The sequence below is a fragment of the Asterias amurensis genome, chromosome 13 (assembly GCF_032118995.1).
Source record: "Asterias amurensis chromosome 13, ASM3211899v1".
Lineage (NCBI taxonomy): Eukaryota > Metazoa > Echinodermata > Asteroidea > Forcipulatida > Asteriidae > Asterias > Asterias amurensis.
Genome location: NC_092660.1, coordinates 3,301,461 through 3,325,313, shown reverse-complemented (window position 1 = coordinate 3,325,313; position 23,853 = coordinate 3,301,461). Strand labels below are relative to the sequence as shown.

The 23,853-nt window shown below is 39.9% G+C and overlaps 2 protein-coding genes across 3 annotated transcripts; both read left to right on the top strand.

Annotated features, from left to right (window-relative positions):
* Positions 1–676: 676 nt before the first annotated feature.
* LOC139946558 (alpha-(1,3)-fucosyltransferase 7-like) lies at positions 677–10,634 on the top strand. 2 transcript variants are annotated; one of them, XM_071944257.1, is made up of 3 exons: positions 677–1,323; positions 2,412–2,534; positions 7,204–10,634. In XM_071944257.1, the coding sequence occupies exons 2-3, from the start codon at positions 2,469–2,471 to the stop codon at positions 8,530–8,532; spliced, it is 1,395 nt and encodes a 464-aa protein (XP_071800358.1). In that variant the 5' UTR covers positions 677–1,323; positions 2,412–2,468; the 3' UTR covers positions 8,533–10,634. The 2 variants fall into 2 exon arrangements, with proteins under 2 accessions (XP_071800358.1, XP_071800357.1); XM_071944256.1 differs by lacking the exon at positions 677–1,323 and having other exon boundaries at positions 1,907–2,534.
* Positions 10,635–11,474: 840 nt separating this feature from the next.
* On the top strand, positions 11,475–23,626 carry LOC139946550 (tetratricopeptide repeat protein 4-like). The gene is made up of 10 exons (XM_071944246.1): positions 11,475–11,765; positions 12,313–12,430; positions 12,805–12,966; positions 13,871–14,018; positions 15,009–15,063; positions 16,501–16,587; positions 17,077–17,306; positions 18,672–18,753; positions 19,496–19,578; positions 20,833–23,626. Exons 1-10 carry the CDS (start codon positions 11,571–11,573, stop codon positions 20,924–20,926), a joined length of 1,254 nt encoding a protein of 417 aa, XP_071800347.1. The 5' UTR covers positions 11,475–11,570; the 3' UTR covers positions 20,927–23,626.
* Positions 23,627–23,853: the final 227 nt, after the last annotated feature.

The window sequence follows — 23,853 nt, the reverse complement described above, 5'->3', positions numbered from 1 at the left end:
AATTAATATGAATGGGTTACTGATCCAAAACAATCATTGGCAAATCTGATCATTATTTATATCACTCTATAGTAATTATTATTGGTTCATTAAAAATCAAACGTAGCAGCCAAAAGGCTGAATTGTGTTTAGGTTTACAATATAAAAATACATTCAAACATCAAAAACCGGCAAATAATGAAAGCAAACTAGAGACTGTAACTACTGAAGCCCTCAAAGCTGCAGGTAACACCCCTTCAGGCCTGCATGCTTCGTTTTTGAAAGAGCAAGGGCACCGAGGTATTTTCTTCTTGGTAAAGAGCACCCAGTGAGGAAATTGTAAGTGTTTCTTCTGGGGCACTCTCCAAGGGGACAAACGGGGGGCATGGAGGCAATCGCGTGAAGTATCATGCAGGCCTGCAACCCCCCCCCCCCCCCGCTCCCCAATCGAAACCCGTTTTCTACTAATGAAGTACTTTCATCCGGGAGGGAATTTTGACCGCTATTGGTTGTTACTTATATTAATGGTTTGCTTAAAAACTTACTTGGTAACGAGCACGGGAGAGCTGTTGATAGTATAAAACATTGTGAGAACGGCTCCCTCTGAAAGAGGTAATTGGCTCACTCGCATCTAAAAGCACACAAAGTAACGCAACAGGTTTTTTTTTCTTTCAATAATCTCTTCACATTCGATGACCACTTCAGCCAAAATGTTCACCTATTTGTTCATTTGTTATATGCATGTTATACCAAAAGATGTCCATAGCCTTTAACTGGGCTTACGGTAAATGAATATGGTCCAAGGAAGAAGATCAAATTATCATGTATGGAGCAATAGGATGCCCTTTCAATGCCAGCAGAAGAAGAAGCCTTACAACCTGTCTCTATTTGAGGGGCGCACCTCTTCGTTTTGTACCGATACAATCGCAAGAACTCGACGGCACTTTCCCTCAGGCGGTTGAACCGTTTTAGACAGAAATTTACCATGATGGTTTCATCATGAGGCATGTGGAAGCAAATTGCTTTCTCCATGAACGAACCAAAGCCATACAATTCCCTTAATCATGCTCTGGAACCTTTGGACGAAACTATATGATGGAAGAGCATTAGAGATCCAAAATCTTCTTATTTCGTTACGATGAGCAGCTCGGAGAAAAGGTCTAAAACCAGCCATAGTCTTTGTTTGGTTTGGTTTATAGTTTGGTCTGGCTTTGTTTGGGTTGATTTGTTTTAAAGCCTTGCTTGCTGCCACACTATCGACAAAATTGTGGGCGTCAACATCAGGAGACCACTCCGGCAAAACTTTGAACAGTCTACAATGAAGAATCGGAAGCAGAATAAAAAGTACAAAATTTGTATGTTTTAGCAGGCTGTCAAAATAACGAAGAAGACACGCTAAAGCACTATTTTCATAGTGTTCTATCTTGTATAGAATATAAGCATTATGGTTGTTGACTATCGCTTATAGCCCATAATTGTGTAAAAAGCCCTTGTTATATTACCTTTTTAGAAGAACAACAAGTTTTCATTTGGAGATTAAAGCAACTATATCTTTGAAGGAAAAAAATGTAATCCGGGCTCGAACTGAACTTATCTCTAGTCAATATTGCTGTGTTTCAACTCATTAGCTCTTTTTAAAGTGTTCACGTTTTCCGTATCCTGTACGATTGACACTTTGGGCCAACTCGACTGCATGGACTTGCTGACTATTGTCAACCATTTGGCAATTTTGCCTGGTGCCGAGGATGTATTGCATGCATAATAAGGTACCATGGTTACGGTAACCATGGGAAATATACTAGTGGTTGACAAAAGAATGTTCGCTGCTCGACGATTTTGCCCTTTTTTTTTTTGAAATGGTAAATTTAGGTTGTGATTCCGTCGGTTTTCAAAGTGATAAACAATTATCCACACCTGGCTCGTTTAACCACTTCATAATTTCGTTTCCTCGGCGGGAGCATCAGCCTCTTATTGGTCAAAATGCTTTTTTTCGCAACTAACTGCACGTACAAAGCATCAACAATTTATTTACCGTGTACAGATGGGTTGAGGGCAAGGATGACAGCAATCACATATCTGTGTGAAGTGGTTTTACAGCATTCCCGCCTATACTTGACGTACGTCTAAGAATAAGCCGACAGATACACGGTGTTACGTAACATTGTGCACTAAGCAGGTATCTAAACACGAATACGCAGCGTTGAATGGGCAAGTGAGTAATATATTTAACCAACAGTGTGTAGTGGATTGCCATGAATATTTGGCAAACAGACATGGCGACGGATGTTTGGTTATCGCCAGGCATTATGAAAGTCAAACAAGAAAGCACTTTCACTCATTGGAAGCGTTGATGAAATATCGCTAATGGGTCTCAGTTTATCGTCCTGCAGTCTCTCTGGTTAGTCACACACACACACACCGTTATTATTTAGGTTGTGGTCATTAGGCGAGCAGAACTAACTGTACATGGTCGACTGGTCAAGAACACCATGCCACTATCTTCGTTGTTCAACTATGTAGCTAAAAACATGTGGATCAACATGATAGCTCAAAAGGTAATTCTTTACATTTCATTCTTTATCCTATATATGTTCATTGTGAGGAGACAACATAATAGTAGTAGGCCTACAATAAGAAATTCTTAAACCACCTGTTAACACTTGGGGCAACGGGATCTGCTTCAGAAATCGAATGCGCGTGATGAATAACACTATAGTCGTCTGATTAGGAATCTGACTTATAATATAGACAATACGATGACATTGCATCCTTTTGAGTCAGATATGATGTACACATCACTGGTTTCGGTAAATTTGTCTGTATATATACACACAAACCAAAGAGTGCACTCCTATAGTAACCTCAACCGTAACCTCAAAATGCTTATATAAACTTCGCACAACCGTTTCAGAGAAGACAACGAAGACATTTCAGTTTTACACGTGGGAGGAAAACCCCTGTTTTGGAAAACCCACACAGCCAGGTAGGGACTAAAAAAAACAATCCGTTGCAAGGCTAAGGTCTGGGCGAACCCGGGTGCACAGAGGTGTAAGGCAGGGACATAAACCACTGGGCCACATTACTGTATTTTTGGTGTGGTTGAAAGCTGAGAATAGATAGTGCGTTTTTAAATGAGGAAAAATGCCACTCGGGCAACTAAGACAATGTTTGAGCTGTTGGTTACGGCTTCGGCTGTTTCTAAGGTAACCATGATGATCCAGCCACAGCCATGAGCCGCTGTAACCATGCAGCATGCAGGTATTTCCGAAAATTGCTAATTTACAATATCATAAAAGTCGACAACGGACATGTTTAGTACCCCATTCCATTCAATAGCCATCGTATAGGAATAGGAAACAGTCTGGTCACTTGACAACCAAACCGAACTGTCGATGTCATTTAGTGATAGGGTTTATGGAAATATGAGCGATGAGGGCGCATTGAATTATAATTATTTAAAACTGCACAAAGAAATTTCACACCCACAAAACAAAACACAGTTTTCGTTTGCATTGAAGTCAAAAACATTAAACAAAATTAAACATAATTTATTCTAAGAATCAATTTTACCCCCCCCCCCTCCAGAAAAAATGTTTAAATAAAACATAAATAAAATTGTATTAGATTTAGTTTATTAAACTGAAGAAGAAGAAAAAAAGGATCCATGGCATTAGGGGAATAAAATTAATGACTTAAATTTATTTACAAAACAAATAAACAAAGTTTGACAAAATATGCGTTTACATCAAGCAATTAGCTTTCCTGGGGGGGGGGATTGTGTGCGTTTCTCTAATTATAGAAATCATGTATTCTAATTTTGGTTCTCATATAAAAGAGAAATAAGGGAAGAAATTTTAAGTGAAAAGCTATTTTAAAAGAATGATATTTTTTATGGATGCACCATTTTGTTCTCGTTTGGCGATTCTGGAAATATTGTTAATACATGTTTTGATTTTTAATCGATTCGTGAATCTATAATTGAGTTGAGTTATACACGTTGAGTTAAGTACTATTTTGTTGTACACAAAACTTTACTTAACGTAGTGTTTTCATTCTGGTAAATTTTAAAAGGTCTATATTTCAAACGGAAGGAAAAACCGTGCCATATGGGTAACCATTTGGGTTGACGGTTATTTATTTATTTATTTATTTATTTTAAATCTTTAGACATACACAATAGTTGCAAGTTGTACAGGTGCTGTCAAGGCTAAAACAAAAGTATAAAACTGTCATCAAAAGATGTGTAAAACCAGACCCCTGCCAACGATAAAAATATAATTATACACTATAAAAAGGTGATTGCACTGAAACATTTAAGAATCACACAATAGAAATCATTAAAACACAAGCAAAATCAGACTATTGAAAACAAAAAACTACACCCACAACAAAACACCGCAGCGATAAGAGGAAGGGACAACAATTGAAAATAATAAAAAACATAGAATGGACTAAAAAAAAACAGAAAAAATAAAATTGGCACAAATTGGCACAATTGTTTTGACAGTGGTCGAGAATTTGACGACACAAGATTTTTTCTAAAAGCTTGCAGATTATTGGAGTCAAAGAAACGGGTCTGTAATTGATCAAGTTGCTCTTTTCTCCTTTTTTGAACTATACATGTATTAACTAGGTTGCCCCTAGTTACGCCATTTCTGAATAGTTATTTTGTGAAAAACATTTCTGAATGCTCTAATACTGAAGCGCCAAAATTTCAAACTATGTGGCAATATCAGCAGCCACGTGGGATTGTTTGTAGCTCCCTGGTTACACCATTGGTTACCCGGTGTACTTGAATTATGTTAGGTTGGTGGGGACCTCGAGGCCTTGAGACGTAGCCTACATACCTGACGAGCGATCTCTCTGTACACACTGAAAGTTTACACAGTGCGTTAATACATGTATAGTTCTGCCTTCACTTCACATTCCTTGACATGACGAAACGTTTGCTTAGCACATAGCTGGTTTTCTTTGAACTATCGATCGATTGAAGGTTGACGACCAAAAAGGTATTTCGTCGAATTGGTAATAAGGCCTACTCAAAATAATGTTCAGCATAACAACTTACTTGGTAACGGGCAATGGAGAGCTGCCGATGTTTAAAGGAACACATTGCCTTGGGTCGGTCGAGTTGGTCTTTAAAAAGTGTTTGTAACCGAACCGCACACATCCATGGCAACCGTTTGTTATAAAATGCATATGGGTAAAAAGATGTAAAGGTAGAATACAATGATCCACACAAACATGCCTCGAAATTGCACGGTTTTTCCTATACCCTCGTCGACAAACACGGTCGGCAATTTATGGGAGTAAACACATTGTTTGTGCTTAGCTACCTTTTGTGCTTAAACAGACATTCCAGCTTACAAAATGTTGTGCTTAGCAAAAATTAGCAGGATACCGGTCAAACATTGCGCATGTGACATTGTTTATTTTGCCTGAATCTTATCCTGGTAAGCATATAGCTACCTTTTGTGCTTAAGTAGCCTTGCTCAAGGCAGTCGAATTATTCACTCCGAAAAAAGACCGCCGCTGTTTAAAAACCCACCCGTATTCACTGTGCGTAAAACCCACCCGTATTCACTGTGCGTAAAACCCACCCGTATTCACTGTGCGTAACATCTCACGACACGATGCCCCCGTACACTATCCGCATGCGGAGGCCGTCAGGCCGACAGCCTTGTAGGATCTGTGTTGAAGCCACTGACCTCATTACTATAATAAGCGAAGAGTTCCCACGGTCAGCTCATTACCATAATGCCCGCGAAAGACGAGACATGTTTACCTCACACACCTACACCACGGACGCATGATAGGGTCCAAAGGTCGTGATAAGGGAAGTGCGTGATTGGACGTCAAAATGAATAATTCATTTGCCTCACATCCTGTGTTGTCTGATAGGTCTGACGAACGATATACATATTCATGAGCTGCATACTAGCATATCCTCGAGCCCCCCCAATTTCGTCCACTATTGGAATTTTTTCAATACAACACATTAAAACGGGAAGATACAGATCCGACAAGGCTGTCGGCCTGACGGCCTCCGCATGCGGTTAGTGGTGTACGAGTGCGATGACTTGTGTGAACAGTATTCGTGCGATGTGACAGTGTGTATACGGGTTGGTCATTCGGTGTGATCGCACACACCATGCACAGGGTATACGGCGGGTGGGTTTACAGCTGCATCTTTTCGGAGCGAATAATGCGACTGCCTTGAGCAAGGCTAGTGCTTAAGCAGCTCTATGAAATCGGGCCTTGGATGGTCTGTGGCTTATTTGGGAAACATATTGTTGTGCTTAGTAAGTTTCTTGGAAGCAGATTACACCACGGACCAGCAACTATATAGTCTCTTTCAGCTAAAGCAGGGTAACTACAGTCAAAGGAGGGGTTCACACGTAGAGGATTACAAGTAATAAGCCCGGACCAAACGGTTGTTGAAATTGCTTTTCAAATCCTAGCAGGCTTCAAATCCTATATTTGCAGAACATGTTGACTGGCCAACAATTGGCCGCCTTGATTGGGAGGTGGGGGGGGGGACTCCTCATGCTTCGGGGGCATCTTAACTCCATTGGGATTCTTCACTCGATGGTCCGTATCCCGGTTAATACGGCCCACAGTGGCTGACTCTCAAGTCAATACAAAGTAAAGTACCCCACCCCCTTGGCCCCCAAAAGAGCAAAAAACACCGCAAATAAAAATGTCTGGCTTCGCTTCTTTCTTTTTTTTCCGAATAATAAGCTTAACTCCAATCCTACGGTACTTATCAAATAAGAGCACCAAAACAAAACGTAAAATCATCTAAAAAGTAATCCACATGTCCTGCTATTATCAGTGGCGTATTAAATTAGGGGTGGGGGGGGCATGGGCTTGCATCCCCCAATTGGCCTGCTTAATAGATACTATGCCAAATTTATGTTTGTATTTATTGTGTACTGCAACCATACCACTCATGTGCATCTGATTTTAACAATATTATCAATGTCACACTCGCAAGTAATATTATCCACAATTAGGCTGTGCTACATCATTGAGTAGTCAAAGGCTTTGAATAAAAGGATCCTTGGTTCAGTTACATTATTCGCAGAACAAAGCCTTTTCAAAAACAGCAAGCAGCCTGCTTACTCATTGGATGGATGAACATTTACCACTTGGCTGTTTCAGCCTTTTTGTTTTTGAAATGTGATTTTCCATTTACTACTTCTGTCATTTTGTACCTTTCAGCTCGCCCGGAACAAGCAAGCGGTCATTTTGGGCTGCGTCACTGGTTTCGTCATGTGGGCGTTAGTAGGACTTCATGATGTTCAAAATGTTAACTTTGAATCTTGGGAGGTGGGGAGTCGGGACTCCATGTACACAAGAAAGCTGCAGCTCAACAGGCAAGTCATGTCAGGAGAAACACGGCAAGGGGTTAATCTGGTCGCGACTACACACGTAGGGGGCAGGTGCGTGAAGAAGATCATGATATTTGGGGATATGTCTGAGATGAGGAACTGGCCAGAGCTTCGAGCTATTGAGGGTATCTTTCGCGAGGAAGGAGGGTTGTGGGAGGGAGCAGTCCACTGCCCAGCGCACGGGTGCAACATCTCGCTCACTCTCAGTAACGACGTGTCCTTGATGGTCGGAATGGACGCAGTTATCATCGGAATGCTCCCCAAGGTCTTGGAAACACATCTCCCAGCTCTTCTGCGCACAAACCCGGCAGAGGGCCAGACCTGGATCTACTTCAGCACAGAGACACCGTTTAGGGTGACGGTCTGGTCGAAGACGCACACACTTCGACAACTACAGTACCATAAGATGATGACGTACAGACGGGATGCTGATATATATCTCCCGTTTGGTAATTTTAGGAATTACCTGCCAGGGGAGAATAAAATCATGAGCAAGACTCGCGATTATGCGGCCGGCAAGACGGACCTCATCGTTTGGATTGCGAGTAACTGCGGAGAGGTAACTTGGCCGCGTATACCCTTCATGGAGAGACTTCAAGAGCTGCTCCCAGTCAAAGCTTACGGGCACTGTGGTAACCTAACCTGCCTGCCCGAGCGATCTGAACGGTGCAATCTCATCATGAGGAAGTTCAAATTCTACCTCGCACTGGCGAACAGTGAATGCCGCGACTACATCACGGAGAAGTTCTGGGCCAACTCTCTCGGCTACAACATCGTGCCTGTCGTTTACGGGGCACCCCGGGCGGACTTTGAGGCGATCGCTCCCCCTGACTCTTTCATACATGTCAGTGACTTCCCATCATTAGAGGCTCTAGCTGAGTACATCAGATTCCTTGATCAGGACGATTCACTTTACAATGCTTACTTCGACTGGAAGAAACATGGGCTTGTCCAGCAGTCGTTTCCGATTACGAAAGACACCATTTGCAGAGTAGTACCTCATATATATAATGGAACTGAGCAGAAAGTCCATACCATTCGAGAGTCAGAGTGGTACAATGGTTGCAGGAAACCGATCTCATCAATATTCGGGTTTGCCAAAGAAAGACAGTACGCTCAGTACAGTGCATGGGCTCCATGGGAATTAGAGAGCAGGTAACGTGAACTTGGCCAACTTCTTTGTAGCCATGGAGCCGTTACACAAAATGGAAAAACAAATGCTGATATTATCCCCCCCTCTAAATACTATTTTTGTTCTTGCAAAAGTTGTCTCCTTGTATAAAGCTTCCCCGAAGTATCTGCCCCCCTCCGCCCAAATGGGAGACATTTTGGACGCTTGGTGGCAGCAGACTTACCAGGTAAAATCCATTGTTCTCGGTAATGTGCGCACGCCCAGAACTACTTAAACAATAGACCTTTTCGCAAATACTGGGGCGCGCGCGTAAAGCTTGGAATTAGATGCATTGTGGTGTAGCTGGTAGCAAAATTTGATTCATATCTATCCCACAATGCACCTCATTCAACAGTATGCGCTCGGCATTGGTATTTGCGATAAGGTCTATGGGCATTTACCTGGTAAGTCTGCTGCCACCTAGCATTCCAAAGTCTCCCATTAAAGTGTGCGCCTATATTATTGTCTGTGCTTGAGAGATATACACATTTATGTATGACAATACATTGAACAATTTCGTTTTATTGTCCCTTCTTTATATGAGCATAGTATTAATGACAAAGGTATTTTGAAATATGCCAGTTTAGTTTATTGAATTTTAAATTATAAGTTATTTATATCTTCTGTTCTTGTTTAGAAGCAGTCATGAAAATCATTCATGACTGAAAGTGTATGAAAACAATCAGCATAGTGTGTGTGAAAGGCCGAATCCGAATTGGCGTATACAGCTACGGCTACGGCTGTTGCTAAGGGTGTTGCTAAGGACGTCCTATACCTCAGCGTATGATGGCGAGGAAATCTAGCCGTAGCCGTAGCCGCTGATTCGGACACAGCCTAACTTCGTGCCTGTCCTACATTACTACGTAGTTTTAAATGTGACAATCAATATTAAAATACTCTTCTTTTTTTTAAGGGGGAATGTAGTTATGATCACAGCAGGCCTAGTGATTGTACATTAAACTATAAACTCAAACCCAGTTATACCCAAGCTTGCGCACGCCGTTACGCCACAAAGGGCGCCGCCATTGTAGTATTGTGGTGCGAGTTCATAATTCCATGTACAGCCAAATTCCTTCATTGATCATGACGACAGTCCCCAAGTAAGTTTGCTTTGAGTATTATAAACAAAACATGCATACAGCTCAATGAATCTTCTTAGGCCTGTGATTTTTCAGGATTTTTCACTTACTGTAATCATAATTTCTCTCAAAGCGCTTCAAATGTAATTACCTCTGATGGTCACTTGGCCATCTTATTTATTCCTTTAAGGGAAGGTACACGCTTGGTAATTGTCAAAGACCAGTCTTCCCACTTGGTGTATCCCAACATAATAATTAAATAACAAGCCTGTGAAAATTTGAGCTAAATTGGTCATCAAAGTTGCGAGAAAATGATGAGAGAAAAAACACCTTTGTTGGACGAATTTGTGTGCTTTCAGATAGGAATAAAAGACTCCTGGCTAGAAGTCTTTTATTATTTTAGTGAGGGATCCGTTTCTCACAATGTGTTATACTATCAACAGCTCTCCAATGCTCGTTACCAAGTCATTTGAGAAATTACCAAACGTGTACCTTCCCTTTAAACCATCTCAGCTCCATTATACAGCCTGTGCAAGAAATATGCGAAGCTAAATCAATCACAAGAACCATCTCTGCCATCACAGGTACCCATTTACCCCTGGGTGGAGAGAAGCAATTATAGTTAAGTGTCCTGCTCAGTGACACAAGTGTCACCACTGGGACTTGAACCCCAGTCCGCTGAACAGAAACACTAGAGCTTGAGTGTGGTGCACATTATCCGTTCCCTGGTGAAATCCTTGTGGCCATGGAACTTTATATTACAAATTTAGGGGCTGGGTTCCCTGGTGAAATCCTTGTGGTTTGATGACAATTGTACGTATATTTTACATAAATTTAAGAACCTAAAGCAGTCTGGGTACTGCACCACAGGAGGGTTATATCTCCTCTGGATGTTATCTCCAATTGTATACCTTAAATATTACAAGTTATTCGTTACTATTGTAATTGTTGTTATTTAATGTACTTTCAAGTTGTGCAAACGGAAATAAACAAAGCCAACGTTAACCATAATTAAAGTATGAGACATAATCATGGCTATGGCTATTTTTCTTCTCTTAATGCCCATTTAACAAATTCAACAGGTACCGTTGAAGTGTTTGGATGAATTGAAGTAACATCCAGTCAATATTTATAAACAAAATTAAAGTTCGGCAATAACTCCTGCCGAAAAAGAACATCCGACAGTAGTCGTCCAGTATCGAAAAGAGCAATTTTGGTATACAATTTTTTTTTTTTTAAGAAGTGGTGCGCATCCTTATATCACCTGGACCCAAAACAGTGTCTGACTCTCGGGTTACTAGGTATAAACACCACCACCCCGGGCCCCTAAATGAGACCGAAAAATGCGCCAATGAATTATTGATGTTGAAAATTAGACTTGGATGACTTTCACCCTGCTGACAAAGAAGCACTCAGCCTGCTGCTGCCGGAGTCACAGGGAATTCTGTCCGCCGGAGAAAGATATTTCAAAAGAGGGCGCTGTCACGGGCGCCACCACAGAAACTGTGGGGGGGGGGGTGGCATTTGAATTTAAGTGTTCCCCACGTACCCTTTAAAAAGTTAGTATAGATAATAATAATAGACATTTATATAGCGCTCCTACACAAGGTACCAACGTCGCCTTACAAGAAAATACACAATAAGCAGATCAATAAATTGATGCCCATTTCTTCAAGTTCCTACTCTCTATATTCCATTTTGATTAAGTTTATGGAGAACGCTGTTATTGTTATTACACATACTGGTCAAGATCAGTTCATTTCCAAAAATGTGTAATTGGAGTTACTCACTCTCTGTGCAAACAACCGAACTGTCCTTACATCTAAATACAGACATCGTTTTCTATGCTGATTAGATAGAAGTAAGGACAGCCCCGTTGATAAAATATTAACCAATCAGAGACTAGTTTTTGACCGGAGCATTTCTGTCATTTAGTTATGAGGCAACATGGCGGACAACACAAGTGACAACGTGGGTGCGATAGGCGACGGGGACGACAGCGGGGTTAAACCAGTTGTAGACCATCAAGGTTTGTTCGAGAAGTATGCCGCGGAAGCAGCCTCACATCCTAAATATACTGATGAAGAAAGAAACGAGCGTAAACAAGAGGAAAAGGAATATTTTAGGAATAATTGGGAAGAGGTATGTTGCCTAGTTTCCGGACATTACATTTACAATATGGAAATAGGCTATAATTATTATCATGGGATTCATGGAGGTAGAAAAAGACACTGGAAATACTATTGGTATTAATTGTCAAACACCAGTCTTCTCACAAGTTGGTGTATCTCACCACAAGCATAAAAAACAAACCTGTGAAAATTTTAACTCAATTGGTCGTCGAAGTTGCGAGATAAATATTAAATGGAAGAAAAAACACCCTTGTGATTGTCTCGTGTGCTTGACAGTTTTGAGTGATGTTTTTATTCCCGCTTGACAAAAGAGGCAATTCATGGTAATTTAACCAGCATAAATTAAGTTTCCTTTGTACTACACACTAAAACATTCCCAACACACATAACATACATTCATAAATGCATGTGAGGCCTTTTTGCTGCAGAGTTACATGCCAAAAAGTTTGTCAATAAATTTAATTTCCCACTCAATTGTTGTGATTTTAAAACACAGTTGGTTGACAGTCACCAATGATTTATAATATTTGGAACCTTTTATATTTAATTCTTTGCAGGAGATGAAGAAGATACCAATATTTAGTTCTGAAATGCCAGAGGAGCCCAGTTCTGAAGATGCTGATTTATTTGCTGCATTCCAGGCTATCAAGTACGCTGAAGATGACCCCCCTGAAGGTGAGCCCCCTCCCCTCACCCCCACCCCCTCCCAACTCCCCCTCCCACCCCCCCCCCACCCCCCCCCAAAAAAAAAAATTCAAAAGTTCCTTTCGGAACTTGAAAGATAACCCTCCTAAAGATAAGTCTCATTTCTGAAATCAATCTCTCTTTTCAAATACTTTTGTTATCTTGAGATCGCAGGTTAAAGTCAGGCGCTCTAGTAAAAAAAAATTTTGTTTAACCCCCAAATTATTCTTATATATTTCACTGATCCTCTATTATTTTTGTTTGTATTTCATATTGATGACCCTAATGTTCAGCTCTATTGGATGAGATTCCCCTAAGAAAAAATGGTTTTAAATCAATTATGATGCGATTAATTTTGGTTCTAGAGCTGGCAGGAAGTCACAAAGATGATGGTAATCAGTGGTTCAAGAAGAAGAAATACAAGCTGGCCATCAAAGCATACGACGAAGGACTGAAGCTCAAGTTTGATGACGGGAATCTGCGAGCAGTGCTGTACACCAACAGAGCAGCGGCTAACTTCCATCTTGGTGAGTAGAATCAGAATAAAGTCTTCCCAGATTAAATAAGAAAGTCTCATCCCCTTAAAGGCACTGGACATTATTTGTAATTGTCAAATACCAGTCTTCTCACTTGGTGATCTCAACATATGCATAAAATAACAAACCTGTGAAAAGCCTGATACTTCAACGACGCTAATTGCAATGGACTGTCGCTGAGGCATCACTATACAGCAACTGGTCAACCAACTGCAGCCAAAATAGGACATTCAAAAAATACCTCTGTTGCTCCTGGTCATTGCCCCTGGAAGTTCCAATAGATGGATTGCGCTTAGCGTCATCAACCGCCATATTTGATGCTGAAGTGAATACGTGTACGCGCTACGCACAGCTCTTAGCCAATGATAGCATAACACGCGTGCACATTTCATCAAATATGACGCTTAGTGCAATCCATCAATAGAAATGATCAACTTCCTCATAGAGACTGCACTTTTTTTAGGTTTTTTTTCTTCTAAAAGTGTAGTTAAAGCCATTGGACCCTTTCGGTAAACAGTATTGTCCAAGGCCCACACTTCGTGTATCACAACTTCTATATAAAATAACAAACCTGTGAAAATTTAGGCTCAATCGGTCATCGGAGTCGGGAGAAAATAACGGGAAAACCCATCCTTGTTTCCGCACATTTCGCCGTGTCATGACATGTGTTTAAAATAAATCGGTAATTCTCGTTAAAGAGAATTGATATTGTTTTACTGTTTTCTCAAAAAGTAAAGCATTTCATGGAATAATATTTCAAGAGAAGTATTTCACCACTACCTTCTGTAAACCCTGTAAGTTATTTGTGAATCTGTGAACTTTTCTTTTTTTCTGTACAGAAAGTGTCCAATGGCTTTAACCGCACCCTCTCTGATTTTGTTCCTTATATCTCTAGGCAACCATCGTTCTTCCCTGAATGACGCAACGAAAGCCATAGAGCACAACCCAAATCATATGAAGGCGTTAGTCCGAGGTGCAGAATGCTGTATGAAGCTTGAGAAATACAAAGATGCAACTACATGGTGCGATAATGCGCTTCAGATATCCTTCGTTTAATCGTTATGAAATTCTGCCAGTTTTATTTATCCAAAGATGAGAAATTTCATGCTTTTTATGACTGTCCTGTCGAAAAAAAGAGTGATGTTTGATGTTTGATCATAAGAAAAACAATAGTGGCAAAATGCAGATACAGCCTTGTAAAAAACTCTATGAAGAATCGATATAGTCTCATCAATTTTAGGAGAAATGAAGACAGAGAGAGTATACTTTACCAAAAGAGTTTTAAACCTGGTTGTACCTTCAACTTTATTACTAGAGTTTTTCGTAGTTTTTAAATTTATATGGAAGAAATTCATGCTGTGTGATCTTATAGCAACAGTACAAAATGTATTTTTATAAAGCATATTTCATAAAGCATTTGTTATAAATTTTAATTATGCTTTGATCATCTTTTAGTATGCTTTGATCATCTTCTGGAGAAAGCTGAACTTTGATGCTGCATACTGCTTAAAGGGAAGGTACACGCTTGGGAATTGTCAAAGACCAGTCTTCTCACTTGGTGTATCCCATCATAAGCATGAAATAACAAGCCTGTGAAAATTTGGGCTCAATCGGTCATCGAAGTTGCAAGAAAATGATGAAAGAAAAAACACCCTTGTTAGACGAATTTGTGTGCTTTCAGATAGGAATAAAAGACTTCTAGCTAGAACTCTTTTATTATTTTAGTGAGAAATTACCTCTTTCTCAAAAACTATGTTACTTCAGAGGGAGTTGTTTCCCACGATGGTTTATACTATCAACAGCTCACCAATACTTGTTACCAAGTCAGTTTTTAAGTTAATATTTGTTTTGAGTAACTACCAAACGTGTACCTTCCCTTTCAGTACTGTGGATGCGGATTAGCTTGATGATGCACATGATGGAATAGTCTATCATTTCACCATATGATAGTATACTGCCTGTATTGTTTGAGTATTTCTTCCACACTAAGCTTTATACTATAATTGCAATTTTCCTTAATTTGTTGATCACATTGCAGCAGATGATAAAAGAGTGCTAGAGATGAGGTCTACTGCTGTAAAACACTTGGTAGGTCATCACGTGAATAAAGCTTTTCAAGAGAATGAGAAACTTGCTTCTTCCTCAAATTATGGTGGAGGCATTCCTGGATACACCATCATCACCTGGTCCCAATTTCATGGCTTTGCTTACCGTAAGCAAATAATCAATGCTAACTGAAGCAGGGAATTCTGTGCTTACGTCAAGTGTATTTCACGCGTTAGCAGTGAATTTTGGCTTGTGTGCTTTGTTACTAGGCATTCTTTGGGTACAACCTTAGGGCAGAAATGTGGTGCTTGCATTAGTGATGACCAGTGTAGCATCTCTTCAAAAATGAGAAGTCTCCTTAGTTCTGGAAAGTTTACTAAGTGGTAATAGAATGTAGCAAGATAGTTCGTCAAAGAACATCATCTATACAGCAAGTAAATCTACACATGGTATTACCGCAAACCAAATAGCGTTGATAACACCCATTTGAGACAGAAGCTCCAGAGTCGCTCCAAACTAAATTCTTTATTAAGTACATGAAAAGTTTGACGCCTGAAACAGTTGCAGTCATTCAGAACGACTCTGGAGCGCCTTGGTTTCAGTCGTTGATCTTGTCATGAGCCGAGCCAATATATATGTTAGGTAAAGTATGAGTCGCTCCTTATCTGAAACTGGTGTTACTAACCGTGCAATGGCTCAAAGCCAGAAGTTAAATTGTGGGTACAACCATGTTGGAAGTGTTGTGGCCGAGTGGTTAAGAGCACCGAATTAAAAATCTGGTGTTTCTGATCAGCAGAGGGTGGGTTTGAATCCCCTGCCGTGACACTTGTGTCCTTAAGCAAGACACTTTACCATTGCTTCGTCCTTCAGATGGGACGTAAAGCCGTTGGTCCCATGTGTTGTGTAACGCATGTAAAAGAACCCAGTGCACTTATCGAAAAGAGAAGGGGTTCGCCTCGGTGTTCCTGGTTGAGGCTGCTTAATGCGCCGTAGCACCTTAAAAACCCTTATAAGCACTACATAATTGGGTCTCAGAATTCATCACTGCAATAACCTATCTTTCTGAAAGTTTGTATATACTCAGCGCCTTGAGTACCTTGTTTGGTAGATACGTGCGCTATATAAGACTTTGATATTATTATTATGTGTGAAACTCTGCTGGGAGGAGGGTTGGTTCTGAGGAGGATGGTGTGGTCTTAATGTATCGGACAAATACTCCACTCTGCTTGCCTTTGTTTCTCTCGAAGACAAGCAGAGTATGCTGTTCAAAACATTGAGACAACATTGGTTCTTCTCTCAGACCCAACACTTCTCCCGAAAGATATTTTACATAGGGTTGTTACCCTAAGTTTACTCTTGTGGTTTTTTGTAATAAACTTGCAATTTAATTTGTAGTTGGCGTGGAACACGGCAGGTGTTAGTTGACTTATACACTATTTTCAAGTCATATTTTTTTATATTTTTTTGTGTGAAATACAGAAAGTTATGGAAAGAGACCAGAGAAAACGTAAAGCTGAAGAAAAGTCTGCAAAAGCGAAGAGCATGAAGATAGTTGAAGCCATTAAAGTAAGTATTTCTTCCTTAGTTCCTACATCATTACTTCATGCTTATCTTCCTCATGCTACCTTATGCGTGTTGTGGCTGAAAGGATAACAACACCGCACTCAAGCTCTGGTATTTCTTAACAGCAGTAGATAATGGTCGGACTATCACACGGCAAACGATGCACTATCACATGGCTGCCGTCTAGTAAAACCAAGACATATCATGTGACGCGCTCTAAACCAATGAAAAGGCAGAATATTTTTAAGGGGTGTTATAATATGCGCTAGTTGTGAGTCATAGCACGGTGTCTTGAATGTGACCTGCAGCCAATTTCACGAAACTTTATGCAACTTCTTAAGTCCTCTTGCGCAATGCTTATGGCGCAACTTATGCCATAAACGTTGCACAAGTGGACTTACGCAGTTGCGTAAAGTTTCGTGACATCGGCTGCTGGCCTGCAACGGAGGCTAAATTCCTAACTTCGACCCCTTTTGTGACTTTCCTTCCCAGAGTCGCAATATTGAATTTGCCCAAACTCCAAATGAATCCAATGAGGAGAACACAAGGTCCCCGAAGATCAAAACACAAGAGCAACTCATCGTTGATGTCGTCACGGCAACGCATCCAACAGGAGCGAAGATTCATCTTGACGAGTCGGGGCGTCTGTCGTGGCCCGTGACCTTCCTCTATCCTGAACACGGCCAGAGTGATTTCATCGCAGCTTTTCATGAAGACTCCAGGTGAGTGGTCTGACTAGAGACAAAAAAATACGCCAAGTAGAAAATATTTAAAGATGAATTCAAACTCTGGGGTATCTGATCAGCAGAGTGTGGGTTTGAATCCCCTGCCGTGACACTTGTGTCCTTAAGCAAGACACTTCACCATTGCTTCCTCATACGGATGAGACGTTAAGCCCTTGGTCCCATGTGCTATGTAATGCATGTAAAAGAACCCAGTGCACTTATCGAAAAGAGAAGGGGTTCGCCCCGGTGTTCCTGGTCCGATCTGCAGCAAATTGCGCCACAGCACCTTGTAAAACATTACATGGTGCTATCAGAATTAGTTCTCATAACTCAAATGAAGTCCCAGCAGGAAAAACTGTATGTTACAGCACGAGGAACGTCACTGAGTGACGGACATGTGCGCTATATAAGAAGCCACAATTATTATTATTATTATTATTATTATTATTATTACTTATGAAAACAACCCAGGGGAGCCCAAGGTATGAAATGGTATTCTTCTGAAAACAGTCTAGATTGTAGGATGGAGGGAAACATACACCAGAGTTCTAAAGAGATGCAAAATGTTGGAATGGCTCTTTGTTGTTCATCTCAGCAAGGCAAGAGTGTATAGTTAAAGGCAGTGTACACTATTGGTAATTGTCAAAGACTAGCCTTCACAGTTGGTGTATCTCAACATATATGCGTAAAATAACAAACCTATGAAAACTTGAGCTCAATCATTCGTCGAACTTGCGAGATAATAATGAAAGAAAAAAACACCCTTGTCACACGAAGTTGTGTGCGTTTAGATGGTTGATTTCGAGACCTCAAGTTCTAAACCTGAGGTCACGAAATCAAATTTGTGGAAAATTACTTCTTTCTCGAAAACTATGGCACTTCAGAGGGAGCCGTTTCTCACAATGTTTTATACCATCAACCTCTCCCATTACTCGTCACCAAGAAAGTTTTTATGCTAATAAATATTTAGGGTAATTACCAACACTGCCTTTAAGAAGAAGCAGATAGCCTGGTTTCACGCTCAGACACCCTGATAGGAGGAACCAGGTCAGACATACTGCTGGCACATTTACTGTGATATCATCTGTTGAAACGACAGAAGCTGGCTACATACTTACAGTGGGAAAGAGGTTGTGGCCAAACCCTTCATCGACAAGATTAACAATATGAACCGTTGGTTTCAACTCAGTGTTGAAACCAACGGTTCTTTCCCGAACCACCCCAACTCATTAGAGATAGTCATTACATGGTGTTACCGAAAACCTTTCCATATCGTATTTCCACCATGCAAAGTTTCAAATCCTAGTTAACAATATGCTTCTTCACTCTATTTAGTTCATGCTTGGTTTTCTTGTTGTACAGGTTTTCTGATCATTTGAAACTGATGTTCGATGAGGGTGTACCCTGGGATACTATGAAGGTCTACAAGACGCTGAATCTTCAGGTAAGTGAACTGGGCTCGAGAAGATTCCTCTGAAGATGAGTTATTGATAAGTGAATATAAGAGTAGTGACGAGTTCTTAAACTGCCATTTAAAACCAGCAGGGTCGTGGCCGTGCGATAAAGGTCCTTTCCTTGAGCTCTGTACTTGTGTTGCATTTTTATGACTGGGACAGCTTTCGGATATGTATTCGTGTGTGTAGTAGTAGTAGTAGTATGCATCCTCATTTTCATGGGCCAAAATGGCATGGCGTGATCGATCACCCCTTGGAACGAGGTTGTGGGCTAACCCCCACAAGTGTATCCGAAAACAATTAGTTAAACAGCTGCAGCTGGTCTTGATCAACCGTTTAATTAATCATTTCTTTCAACACAACACCCCTCCAGCTATGAAATGGTAGGGCCCTTGGGTAAACAAGTCCTTATAAGGAGGTTGCTGTGCGCGTCACGCTTATTGCGTGATGTGGCACAACTGTCCCGGCCGTTGCTCTCAACCAATAGGAATGAAGAAACTGTCTTATAAGCACAGGTGCAAGCTCGCGTGTTACGCCCATGTTTCAACACTTTTTACTGGTCATTATCAAAGGTTTAAAACCCCCACGTGACGCGCTCTCCACCAAGGGGAATAGCGGAACTGGTATTTATAAATATTTATTTATAGTTTCTTTCTAGGCATGTTATTCATCCAAGGACCAAACATCATGGCTGCATAATCATTTGATTCTATTTGATTCTTTATTCTCCAGGTGTATTTCCATTATTCTGAGGGCAAAGCACTCGTTCAAATCAACCCTGAGTCATCACTTAATGAGATCATACGAGATCCTAGGTAAGACCCTTTGGAAATTTGATAATTTTGATTGAAATTACGAATGCTATATGTAACCCCCTCCCCTCATTTTGAGGCAGTACTACTACTACTAATAATAATAAAACCATTCTTATATAGCGCATATCACCTAGAGGTCCCTATGCGCTGGAAAAGGAAATCAACAATTATTGTACAAAGTAAACAGATATGTTTTTAAGCGGGTTTTAAATTGTTCTGATGTCTCAGCCTGTTTGACAACCTCTGGAAGACTGTTCCATAACTGAACTGCTGCATATTGGAAAGAGCGGGAACCGTACGACTTGGTTTTGATAACTGGCGGAGTCAGAAGGGATTTATTTGAAGATCGCAGATTCCTGGTTGTTTTGTACTCCTGAACTAAGCTTTGAAGATAAACAGGGGCAATACCATGGATACATTGATAAGTCAGAACCAAAACTTTAAAATCAATTCTAGCCCATATTGGTAGCCAATGTAAATCCTTAAGAATGGGTGTGATGGATTCCCGAGTGCGAGTTCTGGTGACAAGTCTGCCCGCTGAATTTTGTATGCATTGTAATCTGGCAATCTGAGTGTCCGGTAGTCCGTAAAGTAGGCTATTGCAGATATCTATGCAGCATATTACCAAGGAATGAACAAAATTTTCAGTAGAATTCACATTCAGATATTGTCTGATAGAGCCGATACTATGAAGAGCAAACGAAGCAGCACTACATACATTGCTGACATAATTGTTAAGTGAAAGATGGGTATCAAACTCCGAGGTTGCGAACACTTGACACTGGGCATATGGAGGTATTGTTCAATGTGATACTAGAGAGAGGACTAACAGGTCTGTGACGACTGGAAAAATGAATGACCTCGGTTTTGTTCTCGTTTAACTTAAAGCCATTATACACTTTCGGAACAGAAAAAAAAAAAAAAGTTCACAGATTTACAAATAACTTACAGGGTTTGAGTTGAGTGTACATGGCGCGTACAAAAGGCGCTGCGTACATAAAAAGTAGACGCTTCCTGCTTCGTCCGCGTAAGACCTTGCAGTGTGAAACGGCCGCACAATATCCGGATTGAAAGTTACATGTGTAACCAAAAAGCTGATTTCCTGCAGAGCTAGTGTGAAAGCGAAGCTGTTTGTATCCGTGTTGAAATTTTACCGAACCAAGACGCACCCTATCCAGATAAGATTCGACACGGATCAAAGGTCGATAGTGTGAATAGGCCTTAAGAAATGCTGTTCTTGTCTTCATATTTCAGATATTTAGTGGCTCACCATCCTCTGTTCGTCGTCTTGCCAAGAGCATCTCCATTTACAAGCGACTACTTAAAGAAATATTCCAGTCTGCTTTAGCAATCCTACAGTGTTTTCAATGATCAATGAACTATTTGTCCTGCAGTATGTTATGCAGCTGCACTTAACATTTGTGTTAGTTCTTACAGCAGTTGTGTCTCCATTTGCAGCCCTCTCATGGCGAAACAGCCCAACTTATAAAATGACATTTTGAGATAAACAAGTAAAGAGATGAGCAGTTTTGCTTGTGAACAGTACAAAATCTTCACAAGGAAAGAGAAAGGATGTGTTGTATTCACGAAAACGATCGATGGTAACCTAAAGCAAAATCATGACACTAAACGGGACACTGACAGAGCACCAGCTAACTGATAAACAACAAACAGTGTGATCTCGCATTTATAAACAACGAACGTCGGAAATGCAGTGTGTTTGATCGTGTGAATGTTGGTCATGAAATCGCAAACAACCTTTGGGACAGACAACAGACGCCTACAACAAGGGACGTTGGTCTTCGGCTCTCATGCGAAAAGGGCTCAAGTCTCTACCATAGAACAATAATATGGTCAAAGATAAATACATAGTACACAAGTTAATAGCAAATAATATAGAAAGTAATTATGAACAAGACCTAATTTTGCTGATTATATGCATAAATAAAGCCAAGAACTTACATACTGTGATTTATTTTATTTGTGTATATTTATTTATTTGTATTTTTGATGTTATCCTTACTATGTTTATTCAACTCATGACAGCTTGTGACATATGAAGACAATTATTTATGTCTCTCTTGATACAACAATTCTTTGCCACAGTGGTCTTCCACCAACCATGTTGTATCATTATAGGTCTGTCGGATCATTGTGCCAAGAGTGCTTCCATGCGAATAGGTTGGCTGTATCGAGCTAGGAAGTTCTTACCTCCTGTGGCTACTCTCTACCTGTACAAGACAACTAAATAATATGCCAATTTTTTTTTAAAGGCTAATCAAAAAGGTTGTGTGAAAACAGTTATTTATAACATTACAGAGTTGGTTTTGCTAGCAAAAAAGTTGCTGGCAGTGTAGGCACTTTATGTAATCCACCATATACATATACTGATAAACCTGTAGAAGTTTGATATTAATCGGCCATCTGGGTCACGAGAGAATTGTGAAACACCGAAAACAAATTTTGCGTCGATGCCAAAACGAAAATGAATAAAACGCTCACCGAGCGATAAACTCAAAACGCGAAATTAGATTATTTAATTCTCGTACAATGTGAAATTTCAGACAGAAATATTTCAAGGGATGTTTTCTACTATCATTATTAGACCGTGTAAGTTTTATGTAAATCTGTGACATTCACGATTTTTATCATAGGCCTGTAACAAATAAAACGAACTAAAATAATAAAAAGGAAACAAAGTTAAACTAAAGGCAATGAAATCAAACGAAAAACATCTCCTTTAACTTCGTCTAGAAATGTAAATGACTCATTATGCAAAAAGGTTGTGTGAAGACAGTTATAAAGTTCAAATAAAAATGTAAACGGCCCAAACAAAACAACATAAACAAAATAAACATAGGCCTATAACAAATAAAACGAACTAAAATAATACAAAGGAAACAAAATTAAATAAAAGGCAATGAAATAAAACGGACAACATCCCCTTTAAGTTCTTCTACAAATTCAAATGACTCATTATAATAAAACAAATAACATTACCATAAAAAGAGATCGAGTAACAGTAATAGAAGCAAAGTACAGAAACCACATTGTTGCGTAGGTTTGATTGAAATTAAGGATTCATAATCAATACTCTCATAGTCGATATAATCCTTTCAAATATTTACAATTGATTAAACCAACCGACAATATCTTAAAAGTTTAGTCTAAAGCGCAATTTTGTTTAAATAAGAGCATATGAAGCTAGAAGTCTTTTGAGTAATTACCAATGCCAGTGCCTTTAAGGAAGAACGATGTTATAGTGGTCTATGTCTTCCCCAACTACAATAGTTTGCATCTTAACACTATTAGAGTTATATAGGATTTGAGGCATTGCATGGTGAGGTATCAATGTATATTTGGTTTGCGGTAACACCATGTGTGTATCTACTTGCCAGGTAGAGTTGTTCTTAGGGAACTGTCTTACTTTATTCTACTGCCGCGGAGTAGATAAACGGAGGTTCGGGAGACTTCTCAGTTCTGAAAAGAACTGTCCTGCTTTTTAACTATTACCAGGGCGGATGGTATAGAAATTAGACTGGACTACTACTTTAGCTTATAGGATCGTGGTTACTGCCGCGGAGTCAGTTCTGTTCTATTAGAGTTCTTTTGCCTCACTCATTATCGAACTGTCCCACCATACGATCGATAAGTTATCGAATTTTAAGCTTAAGCGGATCTTAGCCATTGTGTTACGTGATCAATAGTCCAAATATTTTCCTATGATGAAGTCATGCGGTCTTACTGTAACCAGTTTCCTTATCTAATGTATAGTCAACACTAACAGAAAAAAATTGTGGGGTTATTTCAAAATATACTCTTTTAGCTAGCTGTGTTATGCTTATGCAATCTTGATAGAATATATAACATTCAGTGAACGTTGAGTACTAAGTTGCAAATTCATATACATTTACATGGTTACATAGGCCCTACATAGGGACACGGAGCTAGAAAGGATATCGACATTGAATAGGCTTATGCCTAATTACTTCATTTAGAGGATTTGGGTACCTTTTCAAAATGTCCATAGATTTACATTAAACTTACACGGTTTGAAGATAATGATAGTGGAAAGCTTCCCTTCAAATATTACTTACTGAGGTGCTGTAGTATTTGAGAAATGAGTAAAACAATGTCATGAAAATACGTTTGTAAACGAATAAAATAATTTTCGTCTCATGAGACGAAAATTATTTTCATGACATTGTTTTACTCATTTCCCAAAAACTGCAACACCACAGCACGTTATATTTTCAGGGAAGCTTTCTACTATCA